Here is a 22375-nt window from a genome sequence, read left to right on the forward strand (position 1 = left end):
CAATGTGCTGTTGTCTTCTTATAATTCTAAGAATATACCATAATGCCATTATACCAGGTGGAATTAAAGAACAGTTTTAAATAGGATTAACATTTCGTTCCCGTTCTGTTTTTAACTTTAATACATTAGAACGATACAATGTCTTCTTGCTATTTTTGTTATGTGATATACGTAGCAGACAGTTTTCTTTAGTTACATTTCCCTCGAAAATATGTTTCATTTTGTTTGTGCTATAATGCAGTTTCCAAAGTAAACCGGTTTATAAATGAAAAGTAGGAAAAAGTTTAAGAGAAATACAGAACTGTTGCATTATTATTATTATTATTATTATTATTGATATTTTTTAAAACATTAGAATTACGTGCTTACGAGGATTCGTGTTGGGCTCCCTCCGAATAGAAAACCTGGATACGTGCCTGCACTGAATGATAGACATATGAGTCAAGGTGTAGACGGGCGCGCTAGGCGATAGACTCCAGAGCATGAAAAATAGATTAAGACCACAACTTGCAGTTCTTGCCGATTGGTGCTATCTGCAATGATATGTCGGATCATACGGTATGTGGAACAAAGGAAGGTCTGATAACGAGACCATGGTGTATTGGTGTTTTACGCACCTAAATCTGTAAAATGTTTGTATAAACAATTATCTTTCACTCCCTAGCTAAATTTGTGGGTATGATCACATACCTTGCCTTATAAAGTATAGTCTTATAAAGAAAAAAATATTTTTTAGCTAAAAGCTAAAGAGAAGCAAACTTCAATAATTTACTTAGTTTTTTTTTTTTTTTTTTTTTTTTTTTTTTAATAATGGAAAACTAGTCCATTTCATCACGATAAATCACGTTTAGTACTAAGATGTCTTTTTCTGTCCGTATATATATCCTTCACACTTTGTTGGAGACAAAATTGTTCTTTTCCCAAGGAAACAGGATGTGAGAAGCTACACAAGAGCATGAACTGAAAACAATAGCTATTATCAATAGTACTCTAATACTGGATAAATACGTCATTACAGCAAAATATCAATAATTTATGTCCTTATTATATTGCTTCGGTTCTTATTAACATGAAAATTATAATTTGTAAAACAAACAAACAAACAAACAAACAAAGAAAAAAAAGGATGTGATTCGATTTAGTGTCAAAATAGTGTAAGAACTACTAATCCACCACGCTACCCACCTAACCACGGAAAATACCCTTTGTTTGATCTCTTTTTCTTAACAAATAAATGCTAATATCCATAGCGCATGTCACTTCCAACCTCAAGACAGGAGATTTCCTCTTTGTTTCTATATTTCCGTACGACATCTTGGTTACAGAAGCTAATTTATATTTGGCAGACAATCTACACACTAGCTTTTAACCAATAAATGCAACATTTTACTCCACTATCCAGTTTCTTGATCCAACTTCCCTACTAAATTCCCTCCGCAATCGTGTTCTGCTACTGAAAAAATCCCTAGAAGTCATGATTGCCAGTATACACAAAACCGAGCATAATTTCGTTTTTTGCTTATATTTTTATTATTTTATTATATTTTTTGGAAATATCTGCTTAGATGGATTGCTTTCTATTATCTCTACATACTAATAACTCAATTTTACCCATAAACGAAAGGAAAATGGAATAAATGCGAAAAATCGTGAGTTTACAGTATACGCGCAATTTTTATTGCGCATGGGAGTATGTAAGACAAAATTTGCTGCAATTATCGATGTAAGATTGCAGGTAAGTTGTACCATCCCATGATGATACGCAGTGTTCATCTTTACATTGTTCTAATGGGACATTTTAGTGGTAATAGTTATGTTATAGTTATTTGAAAAATGGAGGTCCAATCTGTTCCTTACACCGTATTTCCTGTAGTATAAATTCGATAATATTCAAAGAATGAAAAGTTGCAACTAGGATAGCAGTTAATTCTGAATTTCAATGTTCTAGTTACTTACATTTTATGACACGTCTGATTACATATCCCTTGTTAAAATTTATTTCGTGACGAACATACACTGGGATGGTATAATATGAGAATATAATTTCAGCAGCTACTCGTAATAAGCTTTAAAATTTTTATTAAATTTTATATATGAATACTAACTGTTTGGAAACTTAGTTTACTATTCATAACTAGCACAGTTCAGTATATCATAACTGAAAAAATAATTAGTAGCGTAATAAGTGGACTAACTAGTATTTTGTCTCGTCATAAACAATTAAATTCTGAAAAATATCGTTTGGTAAATGTGGATTATCTTACTCTCGAATATGGCATTATGTACTGACTCAATATCGAATGTCGCAAGGAAATATTAAAACTCGAAGATTGTCATACGACTCTACAGCCATTTGAACGCAGTGTCTATTGTTCCATAGCTACGCAGAATTGGCCACGTATTCCAAATATGTTAGTCTGTCTGCTTCGCTCTAAGGGATCAGCTTCGAGCTGACCCGATTCTGATTACAAAATATTTAGGTTGTTTTTTCTTTACTTTATAATGGTATATTATATATACAGTATATATATATATACGTACGAGATGGTATCGAGAAGTTCGTGCAATCAATTAGAAGAAATCCACTCTGGAGAACTATGACACCATGATGATATTAGTCCTCTACGTAGTCACCATGCCTAGCAAAACATTTTTGCCAGCGGCTCTTCACTTTCCATAAGCCTGTTTTGCAAAAATCTGCAATTTGGCTTTGAAAACATGGTTCAACCTCAGAAATGAAGTCATCCCTGTCAAAATGGCGTCCTCTGAATGGACGCTTCACTTCTGGAAACAGAAAGAAGTCACTTGGTGCTAGATCCGGTGAGTATGGCAGGCGGGGCAATATTTCATACTCTAATTTCACTGCCTTCATCATGGATGCATGAGCGGAATGAGCTAATGAATTGTCTGCCAACAGCACCATAGTTTTTGCGACCAATCCAAGACGTTTCTTCTTCGGTTCTTCTCATAACTTAGCCAGTCAAAGATAAACCAACTTTCACCAATAGTAACTAGTCTTTCGACAAATGACATCCATCTCACAGCGATGCAACATTTATCTTGCAGCGTCCTCGTGATTTCTCTTCTGGAAAGGCGTGAGCACTAATGCCCCCAACCGTGCTGCCACTTTTTGAAGATGCAGCTGATGATATTCCCGGCAGACTCATATCTATTGCACACATAACACTTTCCATAGTTATCCTACTGTCTTCTATCCCCCTATCTTTCATTTCTACCTTCTGAACTTTCTTCGTCAAGACAGCATCATCATTGAAAGACGGTCTTCCAGATCTAGAGGCATCCGCGGTGGTCATGTGTCAAGTTTGGGATTGGCATTTCTACCTGGATACCATCTCATAGGATGGGCTTTCATCCCCGTAGACTTCTTTCTTCTCTTAATGGATCTGTTTTGTTGATTTGGCCTGAAGATGGAGGAATTCGCACCTCAAGCCTGTCAATCATCGCACCTTTAGTGTTTTACCTGAAAAAAGATGTTCTAACGAGTTCAGAATTTGCATGATTAACATACAAGGACCTAACTATAAAATGCAAGTCCGAGGGGGTTTGTAGTTCGTCACCTACTAGTGATTGCACTCTCGAATATAACAAACACTCCATTTACATAACTAATTTAAATTTATCAATCTTGAAAACGCAAATATGGAAACATCTTATGTCCCAGTTATTACTGGGAATTTTATAAAATATGGAAGGAGAACTAACACTTTATTTTATCAAGGTTCCTAGTAATAAACTTTTATTAAACAATGTATTCATTAATTCGAGCAGTAAATATGTATTATTGTTCAAAAACATACAAACTTCAATCATGAACTATTATATTGTATATTCTTACCGTAAGTGTTACAGAATCCTTCTCGACTTTCACATCTTGAAGAATGAGTTGAACTAAATCATCTGCGGTAAGTTCAACTGTACTAGCTCCATGTGACACTTGCAACCAGCACACAAGACAACGATACGCTTTTCCGCGTAAGTCACTATGAAAGAAGATAATTAGCGTTTCTAAATGTAGAAACATTTTACGTCAGAAAATTAGCACGGTCCTTCACCATTACTACAAAATTCAGAATTTCATTTTTACAATCATTTTTGCAGTAACTGAGAAAATGAAGGAAACAGTGTTCCACAGAAAAGTCACATCATGTACAGTTCTGGTCACAAAGCTACACTGTTTTCCAGAGACCTTCCTTGAAGCCAAAAACAGAGTAATCTATCAAAAATCTATCGAAATCAACACTGAGCAAGCAATAATATTTAAAAATATTCTGCTTTTTCTGGAAATATGTTTCTCATCTTATCCATCTGTTGCATAAGAGATAAAAAACGTCTTTGTTTCTAAAATAGTTGAAGATCTCAAGAAATAAAGTAAAATGACACTTGCCCTGTCAATATTACAAGTTTCATAACACTGTAAACTTATGTGTCAGAAGATAATAAAACAAAGAATATCAAAATTTGAAGAACCGAGACGTTAATAAATTTTGCTGCGCACACTGCGAGGATTTCTCCCCCGAACTCTTATAACACTCATTCTTTCAGTGAAAAAGTTCACGGCGTTTGTTACTTCTTTTCTGTTATATATTGCATTTTTGTAAATAACATTAACTAATTCTTCAGAAGTCCTACTGCAAGTGAATTCTGTAATGTAAATAATAAATGATGATTTGTTACATCTTTCTTAAATTAAGAACCTAGAAACTATTTTCAGGGCCCGCTGCGGTTGAACGGTAGAGTGCTCACCTCAGGTGCGGGCCCTTGGTTTAGCCTCAGTTCGCACTAAGTGGGCTTTGTGGTGGACATACACCGTGAGCTTAGGTTTTCTCGGGGTTCTTCCGTTCCCTCCCACTTTCTTCATTCCACCATTATCACTATCCACCGTCCCACTTTCTTCATTATCATCACCGACTCCCTTACTCTCGTAGCATATTAGTAGGACGTTAAAAAATGTTGAACTTCGTAGCAACACCACCTTTCGGCGTTTAGAGCAATTTTATTTTCTAAAATGCAAGATTGATACTGATGTTTCGTAATGTTCAGATAACCCTCATGCATTTTAAATCACTATTCCGGAACTGCAGGAATAAGTTTAACATCGGCTCTTCTAAAAGTATGTCTTCTTAAAATTTCAGTAGCCTTTATTTACGTAACTCCCAGTTCTTGAAACTGACTGTTGTTTGTAAAAGTACATAGAGAAGGAAGTACATAGAGTATCGTGCTATTTTCTTCGCTGTAAAAAGTCTAGTCAGGACGTAAGTTCGGAGGGTGAGATAACAAAATATCCCAGTGTGCGCCGTTTATATTATTATTATTATTATTATTATTATTAAATATACTGTGAACATAATTCGTATATAAAATATGATTATACGTAAAATATACGAAAAATACTGTAATTTTTATGCTGCCATATGTATCTTCAATGTAAGTAATTTCCAGCCCTGTTCAGCACAGGATATGGAGCGTAAGGATTTAATAGTATTACATTTTTTTTTTCTGTCATTTAACTATGATAGATATTCACTGAGCAATTGAATAGTTTTATGCTGAACGTTGGTTTACATAAAGGTTGGAAGCAAACCGTGGAAAATAATATAGGATTGCGTACGTTGCAAATTTCTCTCACAGTCTCTCTAAAATCTGCAAAATCTAAGGTTGGCAGTTCAAACGCTGGTCAGACGCTGTAATTTCTTTTTTTAAGTGTAATTATGGAAGAAAGGAAACGAAATGAAGTATGAACACTAATACCCAGACAAATTAGAAAATAAGCCTAGTGATACTACCTTAATTACAGCTGCACCAAAAATGACCGAGAAGTCACATGATCAACTTAGTGCTACGGGATTCAAACTAGGTGATTTAGCGTTCTTGCATTTGTCTCAGATACTCTCAGAAACTGCTAAACGGATTTAAAAAAAATCTTTCAACCACTGGAAAAGTATTTAATGTAGATAGTGATAAGCTACAAGGGCTGCTGGGAAAGTTTCTGCAAACTACTATCAACAGTGGCCCTATTGTTTTGCTATTATAAAATTTAGAACAGACGCTTCTATGTGTAAATTATCTTTGTTTCACCCTATTAATTTATTTTTCACAGCAGCTGGAGAAGTAGTTCTGTATAAGAAATGGAAATTTCTCGTGAACAGTTTTGGGCAATGACTTTTTATGATTTCAAATGAAGTTTAATACCAAACCAATGCAATGGGCAACTTGTTTTGCTTTCGGGGATGAAGTATCGTCCAGTAGGACTGTGTATGATTGACTATCCGAATTCCAGCGTGATCGCTTTTCTCAGTAATGAATTTCATGAAGATCGTCCATCAATGTCTGTTATTGCCAGTAGTGGTGCGCAAAATGATAAAGAGAGAGCGATATTTTTTGACATACTGTAAAACTGAGGCATCCTTGAACATTGGCATCAAAACAATACAAACTATTTTGCATGGTCCCCTGAATGTACGGAGACTGTTGGATCCAGCACAAGTTGACCGAAATTCAGAAATAGGCTCGTGTCAATTAGTGCAAAGAAATGCTCGCAAAATTCAACCGAGGGAAGTCAAATTTAGTGCATTGCATTTGTTACAAGGGATGAAACTTGGACCTAATCATGCGAACTCGAAACTAAACAGCAATCCACTGCTTGGATATTTCAAAGTGGGTCGAAACCAACAAAAGTTTTTCGTTCGAGAAGTAATGCCAAATAAAGATTGCTTATTTCTTTGGTTACACAGAACATATGTAACCATAGCTTTGGAAGATCGAAGGAGTGTAAATGCTGAATGATAAAGAACAATGTTTGCTAAGTCATTAATGAATTGCATAAAACAAACCCACATCGTCCCCACCACAACACAGTTCCCACTCAGTACACCAAACTCTTCTATTTTTTCAGTAAAAATGTAGAATTAATGACACATTGTCCGTATTCACTTGATTTATCATCTAATGACTTGTTTTTCTTCCCACACATGAAAAAGAAGTAGTGAGTGAACTGTGTCACCTGAAGCAGCTATTGACTGATTCCGAACAGGGTTTCTGAGGTAGCAAGATAAAAAACTGATGCGCGTATGCAAAAGTGAATCGATCTTAAACATGAATATCTTGAAAGCAATAAAGCCATTTCCAGAATTTTACATGTGCTTTTATATTAATTGCAAAAACTTTTGCAGCAACCCTCGCATATTTTACTTCGGTATACGGAGCGGAAAGAACTCGAGGTCCATGTTTTGTTTCCTTGTTTAAGCAAGCAATCAAGAAAGTGACAATTTTAAAAATTCTTTCACCGTTGGAAAGCTTACTTATTATTTGTGCAGCTGGGCATAATTTATTTGTTCCGGAATAGGAGGCCGGGAAAGCTTGGGGCTCACACTTTTCTTTCTTATATTCAAGAAAGCAATCAGAAATTAGACCGAACCTGGTTAAAATTTCTTTAATCACGGAAAGGCATGTATGCTCACAGCCAGAGGCAACTGCAGTCATCTGGAATTTCGAAAGAGGTTCAGTTCTTTGAAATACATATCAAAACATATTTGTAGCCAATGCTCCAACTATAACTACAGTCTATAAACACGTGGTCCATGTGAAATTTACTTGGTCCTTCTCGAACATACCGTTATCTTCCTTGATGGGTGTCAGTCTCGAGAATGAACTCATCACATTGACTAACAGTATGCTATATCAGCACTTCAAGAAAATTTCCATTTTCAGCACACCAAATGTTCCCTACTCTTTTGTCTTGCCCAATAGGAGTACTTGTATTTCTTTCATCATACTGCCTTTTAACAACTATCTCAAAATCCTGTAGTCTGCACTTTCCAATCGCAGATACCTCCCGAATCTTACTTGTAAACTATTCGAAAATTAGTATCACTACCATAGAACCCTCAACCCTTCAGAATTTCTTCATTCAATACTATTCCAGCCATCATTCTCTACAGAAATTTATGGATCTTGCTAATCTTATAATACTTAATTATAGATTAAACGGAAAAAGGCTTTCTTTCTCTGCTCTAAAATAGTTTACAGAAAGCTGCCCAGCCTTTAATATTTCATCAGAACAGACTTCTTAAAACTTCCTAAATTTCTTCTAAAGAAATGCCAGATGTTAAACTTTACTTATATTCGACACCAGTGTAACTTCCCAACATCCTACTACAGAGATTACATACAATCCACATTCACCTAGTTGTAATACTTCCAACCCCGCTTTATTTTTAAAAGCATCAACTGTCCAGAACTTTACGATAACAAAATTCTATCGTCTCTATTGATATCCATCGACGACTTCCGATATTCTTTCAACGCCCGAATTTCCCTACCTTATTTCAACCGCACTTTAGCTTCTACCTCAGTATTCTCAACGTCCTTCCTCAAGATTTTTCTATGTCGTTTAGAAAGAAATCCAAATATACTTACATTATCATTAAACTGACCAACCGCCTCCCTAGTTTTACCAGTCTATGGCGACTCCGAACTCTCAACATACACACTATTTTTACATGCCTATTCCTACTATTCCTTCATATCTTTCAAACATTTCATCTTTTATTATTTGCTGCCATTCTTTAATTTTTTTTTTTAATCATACATACACGTGGATACGGACAATTATTATTCGCTTTGTTCAATTACACAACTCAATGCTTTTTATTATTCCTTTTTTGTGGGGACCCTGGTTCGATCCCCGGCGAAGTAAATTTGTGGTTGATAACATCGTATCCGTGGGTTTTCTCGGTGTACTCCCATTTCCTCCCACTTTCTCATTCCACTAATGCTTCCATCATCATTCACTTGCCTTAATCATAGTCTCTCTTAACCTAAAGGACATAATCGTGGAGCGTTAAACTGAAATATTTCACTTTCATTTTATTTCCTTTTTGCTTTGTAGACTTACCCACCAAACCATACCGTAAGTCTTCTTCGTCCTTTTCCTATTTGGCAACAATTATGTGAATGGATGACATCATGACGTTCATTCGCAAGCTTCTCAGATTACTACTACTTTCTGTCCGAGGAAGCATTTTTACAACTTATATCTTGTGTTTATGTTATTACCATTAGCAGTTTTACCGTTTCTAGGAAATTTGTTTCTCACTTCCCTAATAAATTACTTGAAGCAAATTCAAATTGAGGAATAGAAAATATTGAAAAATGTAATATCAAAGAAGACCTTTTTGCTAGATCTAGACGTACTACTCAATATATTCTAACAAACCACATTTTCGTTTGTCTTTCTCGATTACTCACTTTTTAAAATCAAAACTTCAATCTTTTCTTAATTAGCCTTCACTGTACCATACTTTTAACTATAAAATTATACAGTCTGTGTAAGTAAACAATATGAATATTTCAAATTGCACACTAATATATGGCTACTTTCAATATTTCTGACCCATTTCAACTGCCCGCCATATCAACTACTTTTTTCATTAATTTTTTCGTAATTCATATTTATTGTAATTTCCAATTATGTTTCAACTACAGATTCAAAACAGGGAATAGCAAACATTATAGGAAGTAAATATTGAGCCCATATTACAAATACATGATTTTTGTAAGGACTTAGAAGGTACCAACATTTTAACTCACCTGTATGGCTTCTCGAGTCCATAAGCCCATTTACTTTTGCTTGTCCACTTCAATGTTTGAAGAGTGAGTTTTACAATTAAAGGCCCATATGGAATCAAAGCAGTTTTGCAACTATTAAGAAAAATGACAGTTACAAAGTGAACTTAAGATCGATTAATTGTACTTGGAACAAATCACAACCATACATACAAGTTTCAAGATTATTTTACAATTAGATTTTGAAAAGCTGTAAAAAGCTAAGTTTATATTTTTTTAGCTTATTTAGTAATAATTTTCATTGCTACTTATGCATTAATTTTACAACTTATTACATTGCATTAATTATTTCCACCATCTAACTGTAAGTAACAAAAACATATGTTTAGTGGACCCTGGTTTACGAACTTAATCCGTTACACAACGCAGTTCGTCAACCAAAATTATTTTACCCCACTGAAATATAAATACAATTAATCCGTTCTAGGCACAGAAATCTGGTACGTACTGTACATATGTTCTTCTGTAATTAATGCAAAATGAAAATAGGTGTCCCTTTTAAAGACAAAAGCCAAATGAATAACACTAAACTAAATGAAACAGTATAGGGGCTACAAAACACAAAAACAATTTTTGAACACAGTAGTCGGACAGGTAATATTTACAACAAATGCGCAAAAGCACTACTGAGCACATGGAATTGTGAGTACAGGCTTGTGTTCCTAAGTTGAAGGAAAAATAATTATTCAGAACGCTTGTTCGTAAAGGATTTGTTCGTGAATCGAGGATTCATGAACTTGGAATCAAACCGTATTTTATTATTGTTTTTTTTTTCTTCTTTTAAACTATTCACAAAAATCAAGTCTTAATGCCATTATAGAAATTTTGTTACAAAGAAAGTTATATAAGTTTCTGATATCCGTTTCAACTCTATTTCTCTCCCCGTTAAGTACATAAAAGGAAATGTAGTGATAATTATTAATACTTCGCAATCAATACACATTTTAATACATCAAACGTTTCTTATCTAGTCAGCATCTAGTCTCAAACCGCAGGAGCTATTTCGACAACCTGTTCTGTTGTTTTCTACTGGCCCTAACTAATGGTCGCAAATAGATAAAAACTTAGAAATCATGACTTATCTGTTGTAGAATATGTATATTTTAATAACGAATCACTGGTTTCATTGATTTCGTTAGTTGTGCGTTAATTCATTGTTACCAAATTACTTATCTATCCGAATATTAACTTAAATGACCTGCTTATAAAAAGAACAATCGTTAACTATTCTCTAAATGACAAAACAGTCTGTATGGTGTAAACATAATTGAATGAACATGACTTGTTTAAAAACTAAATATATGAAATACAGCAATAAATGTTAATACTGTGTTAGTCAATATGAGATTGAAGGTAAAATTTGATACTATAAGAGTTCTAGGAGTAATGTTTGACAATTCCTTGCATTTTAATACACAGAATATATGTAACGAAGCGAAGAAAAGGGTTACCTGTTCAATTAATGGTCTGCTTTTTATCAACACGATGCATGTATACTTTTATATAAACTGTTGGCTAGATCTGAATTAGAATATCCCTCAATTATTTGGAACGGTTTAACAAACACTCATAAATAGAGTTGCAATAGTACAAAAATATTTTATTAGAATGCTTTGTTTTAAATTAGGTTTAGATTACTATTGTAAGACACCACTACTGGAAAACATATTCTAAACCTGAATCACTTGAACACAGAAAAATTGCTTGATGTAAAGTTTGTGGAAAAGATACTTGAGAACAACTCTTATTCAAGCTATATTAAAAAAAACTTGGAGTTAAAATTCCCAATATGTGGTACAAAGTATAAAATAGTATTTTAACCAAGCAACAGAAAACCTGTTTTAATCTCAAGACATAAAGTTATAAGCATTGTATATCTTAAAATTATATTTTATTTGTCTTGATTTAGCAATGAATTTCAAGAATAAATGCTGACTTTATTGTTTAAGTATTTCTAATTCACTCATTTCGTATATGATATAACATTTTCTATTGTTTTCTATTTTTATTATATTGTATAGTTTTTATATGCTTATCACTGAATTATACAATCAAGTTCTGTAAAGTACGGGACAAAAATGAACGACAAAAATCTTTATTAGTTTTAATGGTGTTTTTGGACGTTTATTTTTATCTTGTAAATTTTTGCTTTTATCTGTTCTCAGTACATTAATAAAGTTTATTATTATTTCCGAGGACGGTTGAAGCCATTGTCAACTTTTACACTCGACTACAACAGTTTGTAGCTTACTACGAATTTTTGGAACTTATAGGTATACTTTCAACTATATATAATATGCACCCTTAAACCAATTTTAACATTTTACAATTCACTCAACGAAAAATTCAAGTACATACCATGATACTAATGCATGCAAAACTCTTAGCAAACTTCTGTGAATTTCTGGAAGTAGAGAAGCCAGAGCGAGTGCTTCAATGGAAGACTTCTTCCCTAGAGTTTTGCAGGTAACTGCTAAGCCTCGACAAAGTACACCAAAAATATCATTTGGAATTATACCTTTGGCAACAGGATACTCATTGCTGAAAATTAAATAATAATAATAAATCAATTATAATTGCCATGATATCATCCCCATTAAGCTTTAACAGATAAGTCAATATATTTTTTCATAGATTATTATTAATTGTTGTATTTAGACAATTTACCTGCTTAGAATTAAAATTAAGAAGCGGGCCGCGATGGCTCGTGGTAGAGCGCTTCCCTCTGGTGCTGCGTGGGGCCATGATTCGATCCCAGCTCACGCCAAGAGGGATTTGTGATGGACAAACACTCTATGCATGGGTCTTCTCGGAGTTCTTCCGTTTTTCCCCACTTTCTTCATTAGTCACTTCATCACCGTCTCCCTTAGCACGATTCACAATCGTGCAATATTAAACTAAAAAACTATATTTATTAATATAATGATAGAATTGCCATATGATTTATAAAAAGGTTCATCTACAAACTCTGTAATTTTACACTTTCTTTTTAAATTCTAAGTAGTTCGATTAACATAGCCCTTAACTGCACTCGCTGGAGATGCTCCCTTCCTTTGATCCGAGATACGCAGTCTATATAAAAAGAGAGACCACTGTCTGTTCATTTTGTACATTCCATGAGATAAACAATGTGATGGGCATCCCGCTGCGCTAAAGCAAAATAATGTTGTGGTACTTCAAAAAATAAAGTATGATATTTCATCAGCTTTGAGTGAACTTCATTCTGTCAAGTTGCAATCACTATTAGATCAAAACGAACAAGAAAAAATTGCTAGAAGTATATGTCAAACACTAGTAAAGACGGAAGAAAGCTACATCGCCATGTACTTGCAATATCAACTGTAGAATAATAATGTTTACAAATCTTGAAAAGGAACTCATAAGCTACGAGAGAACAGTACTTTTAATAGAATTAGAAGGGAAAAAAATAACCAACAGCTGATGTTCATGTTACTTCGAAAAAGATGAGCCCCGCACCATTTTTTCTTTCACTTTGGAAGGATTCCACGTATTGGCAGCACTTTCTTTTCACATCACAATGGATTTTTTATTTTATTATTTTTTTTTTTTAAGGGTAAGTTTACTAACTGTTAAGAACCCATATATAAACACCAAGATGTGGTTGAATATATAAGCACATCTTCAAAATTCGTTCAGTAGCTAGCACATAGTTCACAACCAACTTATACTGATTTGTTTGTAATTAGTTGAACCACTTGGGCTGAATTTCAAGGTTTTCTAATTGGAACACTTCACATATTTATTTTCTCATCCTTTCAGCCGCTTATAGTTCTGAAAGGACTCACTTATCGACTTATGTTTTCACCTCTTAAGTTTCGTAACATTGTTTCCGCCGGTTGAACATAAACAAGATTTATAATTATGTTAGAATTTTAAAATGTTAACATGAACTTTTTTTCTTCAGCAAAAATCCAGACCACTTCAATGTTTCAACTTAATTTCCATATAAGAAACAGGGACCACCATAAACCATCGTATTTAGAATAAATCATGAGAAAACTTGTTTATGATTTTCTATAAATTCTGTCTTTCTTCAATAGTTTACTTTATCTGAAATATGTTTTGTCATTTCTTCCTTTATTACCATTAGCTTAGGTATCATTCACCCAATTTTGGAGCCCTCTGCTGAGTCAAGCAGGCTTCGACGCTGCATGCAACTACAAGACATGCAGATTGAAGTATCGAATTCCACCTAGGACGTGAATGGGTAGCCGTGTGACCATTTCACTTTCAACCTTAAGCAATCTGTAGTGAAATGTGTAGCTAAAATTTTAAAAACTGAATAATACAATCCTGAACAATACAATCACATAATTTGGTTTGTTTCCCTCGCCAAAATAGTCTAATTTCTCGGAAGTTGATATCACATCGAAAAAACTAATATCGAATATCTAGTAAAAGATTGTGCAACATTTTTAAAGAAATTTTTAAGTGAAATCTAGGCGTTTCTTCCTCCTTTTTTGTACCTGAAATTTTTGCCTTGTCTCATTCAATCCAAAGAGGAGAAATAAATAAAACAGCTGTTGCCTGATTGGTTGGAGTTTAACTTTCCTTTCGGTACAGAAGCTCTGTGAGGAGGAACTAGCGTGCTTGATGTAGTATCCGATATCCGAACCTCACGGACTTTTATTCGACACAAACATCCCACCGGAAATCGAGCCTGCAATCACACGCGTTAGTCACTTAACCGCGAAGGCATACAGGAAACATTTGTGTTTCATTCGATATAGTACAATACATACTACATTGGAAGCATTGAAGGTACGTATGGTGCTTAATTCCCGTTATACACTGCTGCTGTACATTTAAAAAACAATTCAGTGTCAATAAAACTACTACTGTTTTCAGTTTTACTTTCAACTCGCTTATATAGCAATAATATGAATCACAGATTTATTATGACATGATTCTCGGTTTTTTTTTTTTTTTTTTTTTTTTTTTTTTAATCCTTATACTGGCGGAATTGAATAGCTTCGTTGCCAGTTTGCGAATTTCAAATTCCATCAAACCGCACTCGAAAAATGTAGAATTATAAGAGACAGAACTATAATAACTTTTAGAAATTCAATGCCGATAGAATTATAATACTTTAACTTTTCGGTGCTTTTATGGTTGCACATCTTCAAAGAATGATGTCAATACAATTCATGCGTTTTGTTTCTTAAAAAGTCCACTCACTCGACAGTACTTTCGGAACAAAGTACAACTGATGCTTGATCAGCGTATTGATTGTTTGGTACTCTCTATCACCTCTTACTCAATGGATTGGAATTTCACTTTCGTCGATACATTAGCAATAACTGGCATTTGGTGAATTAATCTTCAAATATGTAACTATAAGGTAAAGGAAGATATTTTTAAGGTCTACCCACTATGCCATTTTGGATATATATTCCTCTTAACTTGATAGGAACATACTGTCTTAAACGACAAATCTTAGGACACAACGTGTAGTTGAGTATAATTTTATTTGTTTTCATTTATTTTTACTTAAATTTTTCGAATTTCAAATCATACTTTTCTCTGTCACGTTTCCCTAACCATTCATAATTATGCGCATTCTTATCGTATAGGAAAGTTGATTGGGTTATATCAAACCATTTTTTAAAGTATTTAATCTATGAACATCTGTGCTGCCACCACCGTGTAACGTTCCTCTTTGAGCGTTACATTTTCTCAAAGAGATTATTCGTAGGAATGTTTAATCAGCTCTTAGTTAATGTTATTTCTTTATATTTTCTCAATTCTCGACTCTAGTGAAGGATTCAAGATGGTCGACAATTGGACTAGTGTATGTAGTCAGAATATGCTACCTTTCTTTGTATGTCTATGTTTTGCGTTGAGCGGCTTCTGAGAATAGCGCTGACTGAAATAATTTGAAATTTTGTTTCGTGTAAACGGAGGGATTATTATAAACATACATATATGAACGTTTACTTATATAATTTTTATTTTTATTTGGTCATATATATTTTATTATTCAAATTGTTGTTCCGGTACTACGCTCTAATACGTAGTAAGGAGCGACCAATCAGGAGCGAGCGGGCTGGGGAAGCGTGCTCCCCTTTGTCTCAGCTCTTTGTACTGAAATATGGCGGAAGTTGAGAGGGAGACGTAGTTTGCTCATGCCTTTAGACACAAAATTACTGCAAATCGTGCAGTAAGTGATCGTCTTTTATCATAAGTGTCTTTTAGGAGCTGCTGTGGTCGAACAGCATGCTGGATTAGTGTACGTGCAGTGAATTACAAGAAAATTCACCCATAAACACTCAGCTTGTGCGTGCCCAGAATATTGCTGGGATTGGTGTAACACTCGCTAATCACTGCCGTGATAAAAGCTGAAGTTCAATAGTCTTTCTCTAATTTGTCTCTAGGTCCACATTCGATTGTGTATGGCCTCGTCCTCTTGAAGTAGTGATTCCTCGTCCTCTGTTTTCCTTAATATGGGACTCCGTCCTCTGTTATTCGTCGTCAGTTCCGCCTGCTTCTGTGGGACTTAAATGTAAACGTGAGCGTTGCAGCAGCTGTGCAGTAAAAATCTTGTCTACCTGGTGAGAGTAGTGGTAAAGCGTACTTGCTTGCTATTAACCAAGAAAAGGTTACCGTTTAGTCAATCTGCGCCCGAAGTTATGATTACGGCTACTGCATGGTGAGATGCCTAAAAAGTCGTTGGAGACCGGTTGCCAGTGCTGTCTACTTGTAAAGCGGAAAAGGTTGGGTGAGCTTTGGTCACCGTTCCAGGTAACCATGTTTCATTATTTTCTATTCCATCCGGCGAAAGAAGTAATGTCGTCCAGGAAGTTGTGAAGAAATTTGTCCATCGTTCATAAATTCATCTAAGTTGTCTCTGTTTACAATATCTAAATGTTATATTATTACTACCGTGTGTTTACTCTACTGCCTCAAGTCGTTTTATAAAGCAAAACAATGTACATACATTTATTAATCATTGGTTCCTCAGTGTATTTACATACTATGTGCATCAATTCTACAATGTCTATAATATTGTCTAAAGTAAATCTTGTCCGTAACATGTCCGAGTAAACGAAAGTGAGTCTCTATCCAGTAAGTCGAATCATACGCCAGCGGGGTAGTCTGATATCAACACTGTTTCTCTCTTGCTTTAAATGGAATCATTTCCCAGAGTTGTGTAGATGTATAATGTATTACTCGCTACTATCTAGCTCATGTTCGTCCAGTAGCGGGGATTCCATATTGTGTATTATAATATATATATATATATATATATATATATATAGAGAGAGAGAGAGTTTACGATTCAAGTATTAAGTCGCCACACAGAAATCTATGTAAATCCTCGAGTTGTCTTCATATTATATCTTGAGCTATAATGCACTAGTTCAGTGAGGCTCGTCAAGACGGTGGGTATACGATAATACTCGCACTTTGATGCGATGGTGTCAGGGGTAGAGTGTAACTTACTGGCTGGTCTTGTACTTCCTATAATGTTTCTGCAGTGTGTATTGTTATTACCGCCGCTGTTAATGTGTAAGTTATGTCGAGGGAAATGCCCTCTTAACAGCTGGTTGCGGAAGTAGTGGAGACGTTATGTGTTTAGGGAGGAAGGTTAATCGACACAGCCGCATGTTTACTCCCTCTGCGATGAGATGTTTTGTGAACAGTAATGTAATTGGTAATTTCCTCTCTGTAAAGTAGCCTACTGAAGATTTTGTTCTAATATTTAGTCGAAGAATGTGAACAACTCTCTCACTGTTATTAAAGGATACTGTTTAAACGTTGTTGTTACTCATCTTTGAGTCGCGTTGGCGCTAGAAGTTTCTGGAATCTTTTAAGACTGAATACATATAGTTTTTTTTTTTTTTTTTTTTTTTTTTTTTGACAACTGAGTCTAGCTGTCCATGATCATTAATGTTAACGATAATTCCGATATTATACGTTATTACAAGAGAGTTAAATAAATAGAGTTGCAATATATGTGGTGTTGTCCTGAATGATTTTTTTTCTTTCCATCTCTTCTTCCTCAGCGTCGACGATGCCATTAGTGTGCAAGAGTCTGGAGTAAAATAGCGTTGTGCTTACTGGTCTATAATTACAGCGTAAGAAAGGAATAATATCGGCGACCCAATTTTTTTTTTCTTTTTCTTTCTTTTACTTTCTGTCCTTTCCCTTAGCGTCAGCTACGGATACAATTTAAGGTAAATTGTTATGTTTCGAGTTGGCTACCAGCCATAGAATTAAACTAGTCAGAAATTAAGGGAAAAATAGCTCTTCTCAACCGGTTATCTAATCACCATCATTATGGACTATCGTCTGACACTGCAACGTTGAAACAAAAATCGTTAGAGCAGGGGATAGGAATTCCATTCCATTCCTTTTTGCAAGTTTTCTATAGGCCACTGAGGATATAAAAGCGGCAATGTTGTACAATCGTTTTCAGCCAAATGCACAAAAATCCATTGAATTGGTGTCAGTGCTTTTATCGAATGCCATGAAAGGAAATAACTTTGGATTCCAGTTTCCTGCTTCATGTTATAAAAAAGGAGATAGTCTGGCGGGATGGCTGGGTCGCATCTGGTTCTTACTGGCTTCGAACAAGGGATATTTTTCAGATAGATTGCAGTCAAGATGAATTCCTGAAGTAGGCAGCAGTCATTCTCACGTTTTTGCCCACTTTATGTAAATCCAACTTTTCCTCCTAAACGTATCTGACAACAACCATGCTTTTATGGTGGGAAGCCTGGTGGTAAAATTCAGTATGTTCCTTGCATAAGGTGTCACTGTATGTAACTGCCCAAATGTTAACACTATATAAAGATAAATTAAGGCCTCATCCAACGTGACAAAAGCCTTCCTTTTGATCCCGCCAAGGATTTTTCGTATAGTTTGTCTTACTCTGTGCAGGTTGTAAATCAGGCCATTATGAACGCACTGCCGGCCAAGGGGATAAAAGACGTGGCCAATAGTGGATTATTTAAGAATCTCTAGACTTCGCTACATCGGATTTATTATTAATATTTATTTTTACGACGAATTTTGAAATACTTTCGCTGGTAGCTCGAACGGGCCACTTTGTTCGCAATGTTTCTACTAAAGCCTATTTTGTTTCCTTGACAACAATGTCTTCAATTGTGGTCACTCCGATGGTTAAATAATTTTGCAGGCAGTTTCACCATTCTGTTGTATGGATGAATAAAAGAGTTGAGTTGATTTTAGTTTAGCGTCCCGTTCAGCAGCGAGGCTATATGAGACGTGGACTTACTGATTAACGTGGAATCCGAACCACATGAGCTCCCGCCGGGGATGAATAAAAGAAAAGTACTCTTCCCAATAACGGCTTATTTTTGGTTACATTTTATTGGCACCAAAACGTTACTAGTGGCACTTAGCTGGTATTTTGCTCTGGTATCTGCCAGCTGTGACACCAGATTGATAACGATAAAGATGCAAGATAAATGATTCTAGCGCAATTACACAGGTAACAGAACGTTGTCAAATCGGTAAAATATAAACCTTCTATATATTTATGATTGTAAACGTAATACTTACATTAGTAATGCTTTCATAAATTGACACAAGTTTGATAGTTGACGTTCTCGCTCTCGAATCCTAAGTACAGGATTATCTTGCGATACTGCAGGTAAAACAAACTTAGTAGGAGGAGAACTGTAATTCTGAAATAAAAAAGGAATACATAATGAGGAATTTATTAAAGTAGGTTAACTTATCTAATGATATATTCAAAGAAGTAAACCAAAAATAAATGATCATATGGAGACAATTCAGTCAAATATAAATGATAATTACATGAAGATAATCTATAATAAATACAGAAACTTACATTTCACAATTAACATGTTCACCTAACAACTTATTGTTTATCAAGTTTATGCAACAAATTATCTAATGATGATTGAATATATGCGAAATGCCACATTCTCTGATAGCGTAAAGCACGGCTATTTCTAATGGTTATACACAGTTGGGTCAAAAGTTTTGTCTCAAACATGTACGAAAAATGCCAGTAGTTAGAAATGATCTTAATGTTGTGAAATCTTAATGTTTGTTGAACTTACAACACTATTATCCTCTGTTTATTGCATGGTGAAGATGGAATGCGGATATCCTCCGACAACCATCTTCAAGTTACTGCATAAACTGAACATTACAGATAAATTAGTTTATTGCGTCGCACAGCGATATAACGACATATCATCTGTCGAGGATAAGCCTCGCACTGTTAGACTTCGCTCTGTTGGACAACATGTCTTATTAAGGCAATTAAAGCAAGAATCACTCGAAATCCGGTCCGTAAGCACAAACGCATAGCCCTGCGAATAAATTTGTCGCGATCATCAATGAAAATGGTGATTAATGAAGACCTAGACTGCATGCCTTAGCAGGCGGATAGGCCAGAGGTTAGATCAACGCTTGATGAGAATGCAACGTGATAGATCAAAGGTGCTCCTGCAGCAGTACGCGGATAACAAGAATAGACAAAATTTATTCACAAATTAGAAAATTTTCACATCTGAAGAGTGCCTCAAACAGACAAAATGGTAGGGTGTATGCTACAACCAGTGCTGCAGCATTTGAACAAGTTCCCCGAGTCCAGAGAGGCTATCACCCTGCATTAGTGATAATTTGACTGGGTGTGTAGTGCCTGGGTCAGACTGATGTTCATTTTTGCCAAAAAGATGTGAAAACGGGGCTTAAGATGTACCAGGAAGCCATTCTCGACAAGGTAGTGAAACCCCTTGGCCCACTATCTTCAAAAATAGGCCTTGAGTGTTCCAACAGGATTCAGGACCAGCTCACAAGGTGAAGTCTGCGCAGGAGTGGTTTCGTTGGAACAAAATTTGCTTTCGTCACCACGGGTCCATGACATTTGTGGGCAAAACCTTTTACCCAAATAGGTTTACATACCTGCATATACTGTATTTCATAACTGGAGCCCGTATATTTAGGCACTAAATAAGAAAATAGGCACTGAAAATTTCGAACGAAAAAACTAAAAATAACATTTTGAACAAAACCAAGTTTTTGCACATCATGCACAACTTTTCTCTACCAGTTGAAAAGAAATGGGAAGAAACTGTAGCAGATTCTTGACTATTCGGTCTCCGTACTATGTGGCTTAGTTTTAAAAGGATATGTCTTTTTAATAAAATAGGACATATGTAATATAGACACGTATTTGATTTTTTGAGTTGGACATTATAAAACTTAACCTTATGTGTACAATACTGTACACATTTTCATTTTTGTGCTTTCTTTTTCTATAATAAATTATTAAAAAGGGATGGTACAAAACATAAGAAGTGAATATTAATTACTAGCCTGTACCAAGAAATCAGAGAAAATAAAAGAGCCGGTTTTGGAACAAAATATGGTGCGTTTAATGCATGGACGGTTCAGGAAGTGAGTATTTATTGAATGCTTTGTGTTATTCGATATGCCTCTTAGGCCGGATAGTAGAGACCCTATTGTACTAATAGAAAGTTATTTCAGATTTCGTAAAAACTAGGCACTAACTATACATTGAAATAGGAAGAATAGGTCAAATAAAATTTACTGTAGGCAGCCTGTGACACTCTTTCTGTCCTTTACAAAACTGAGGAAATAAACTTCTGTCCTTTATACTATATCTAATGTAAAGGAACGATACAATTGGGCACCAAGAAATCAAGATATGTGATAGAACTCAAGAAATTTTCCTGAAATTAAGATATATCATTCTACAAACAAATAATTAGACCCGTTTTATTCTGCCTTATACAAAAATTTACCATAACTAAACCAAGCATTAAATGCAACTAAGACTTTCAGTTACTGTTTATCATAGGACATAATATAAAGTAACAAAAATTTAGTTTTTGACGATAATTAAAAAAAGAAGAAAATTGGGGTCAAATTTCACCTTTCTGAATTTCTTAATTTTAATGCGTGCAGTTATTTTTTATGACAGTTTTTGTGATATTAGTATCCAGGCTTTTTGTGCGTAAACATTCAGGTTCAGGTTATGAAATACATTATAACCCATTTAAATGGGCACTGCATCGGTGCTATGCCCTGTGCATTCAAAAACTTTATCACTGTTAGCACTTCACACGCGGCGGGAGCTGGAATAGAAACGCCAATCTTCAATCACTGCCACGATGCTACTGAGAGAATTAGGGAAGTTCTGCCGGCGCATGCGCCATGTTAGGACCTTACTCTCTCACGTACACGCAGTCGCTTCGCGCAACATACGGTTTCCTAGCTATGGGACACGTGGGAAACTTACTTTCTGGTGCGCCTCATAAGATCTGGTCTTATTTGGAGGTGTGTGTGCTCAACCTTACATGACTGTAGACCGCTTGAAGTCTGCTGTAGTGAAAGCAGTGGCTGACAGACAAGAATGTGGTGTGTGTTATCACTGATGATTGGCAGCGACGTTTACGAGTCTGTGTCCAGGTATAGGACCGACGTTTTGAATAACTGCTGTACCCATTGATTTGTCACTTATCCTTGTGTATATTGCATTGCACATTTCTCTCTTTTCATACTTCGTTTCATTTTTATGGTCTACTAACTAGGGATGTACCGATACCACTTTTTCACCGATACCTGATACCCATACTGAAGAGGCCGATACTGCCCATACCGATACAGATACTTGTAGACACATTTCTTATATATTACCAGGAATTTTCAGAATAATGAAATGATCAACATTGTAATACGGTAT

At 35.1% G+C, this 22375-nt stretch overlaps 1 protein-coding gene across 1 annotated transcript in view; it reads right to left on the minus strand.

Moving 5' to 3' along the window:
• Positions 1 to 22375, minus strand: part of LOC145693404 (proline-, glutamic acid- and leucine-rich protein 1-like) — a 137118-nt gene that overhangs the window by 27108 nt on the left and 87635 nt on the right. Inside the window, exons 7-10 of the mRNA XM_081769371.1 lie at positions 19195 to 19319; positions 12004 to 12186; positions 9610 to 9720; positions 3857 to 4001 (exon numbers count right to left, since the gene is read on the minus strand). Of these exons, the coding sequence (XP_081625497.1) occupies positions 3857 to 4001; positions 9610 to 9720; positions 12004 to 12186; positions 19195 to 19319 (564 nt within the window). The remainder of the gene's footprint in view (positions 1 to 3856; positions 4002 to 9609; positions 9721 to 12003; positions 12187 to 19194; positions 19320 to 22375) is intronic.

This window comes from Thermobia domestica, chromosome 8 (assembly GCF_964235325.1).
Source record: "Thermobia domestica chromosome 8, izTheDome1.hap1.1, whole genome shotgun sequence".
Lineage (NCBI taxonomy): Eukaryota > Metazoa > Arthropoda > Insecta > Zygentoma > Lepismatidae > Thermobia > Thermobia domestica.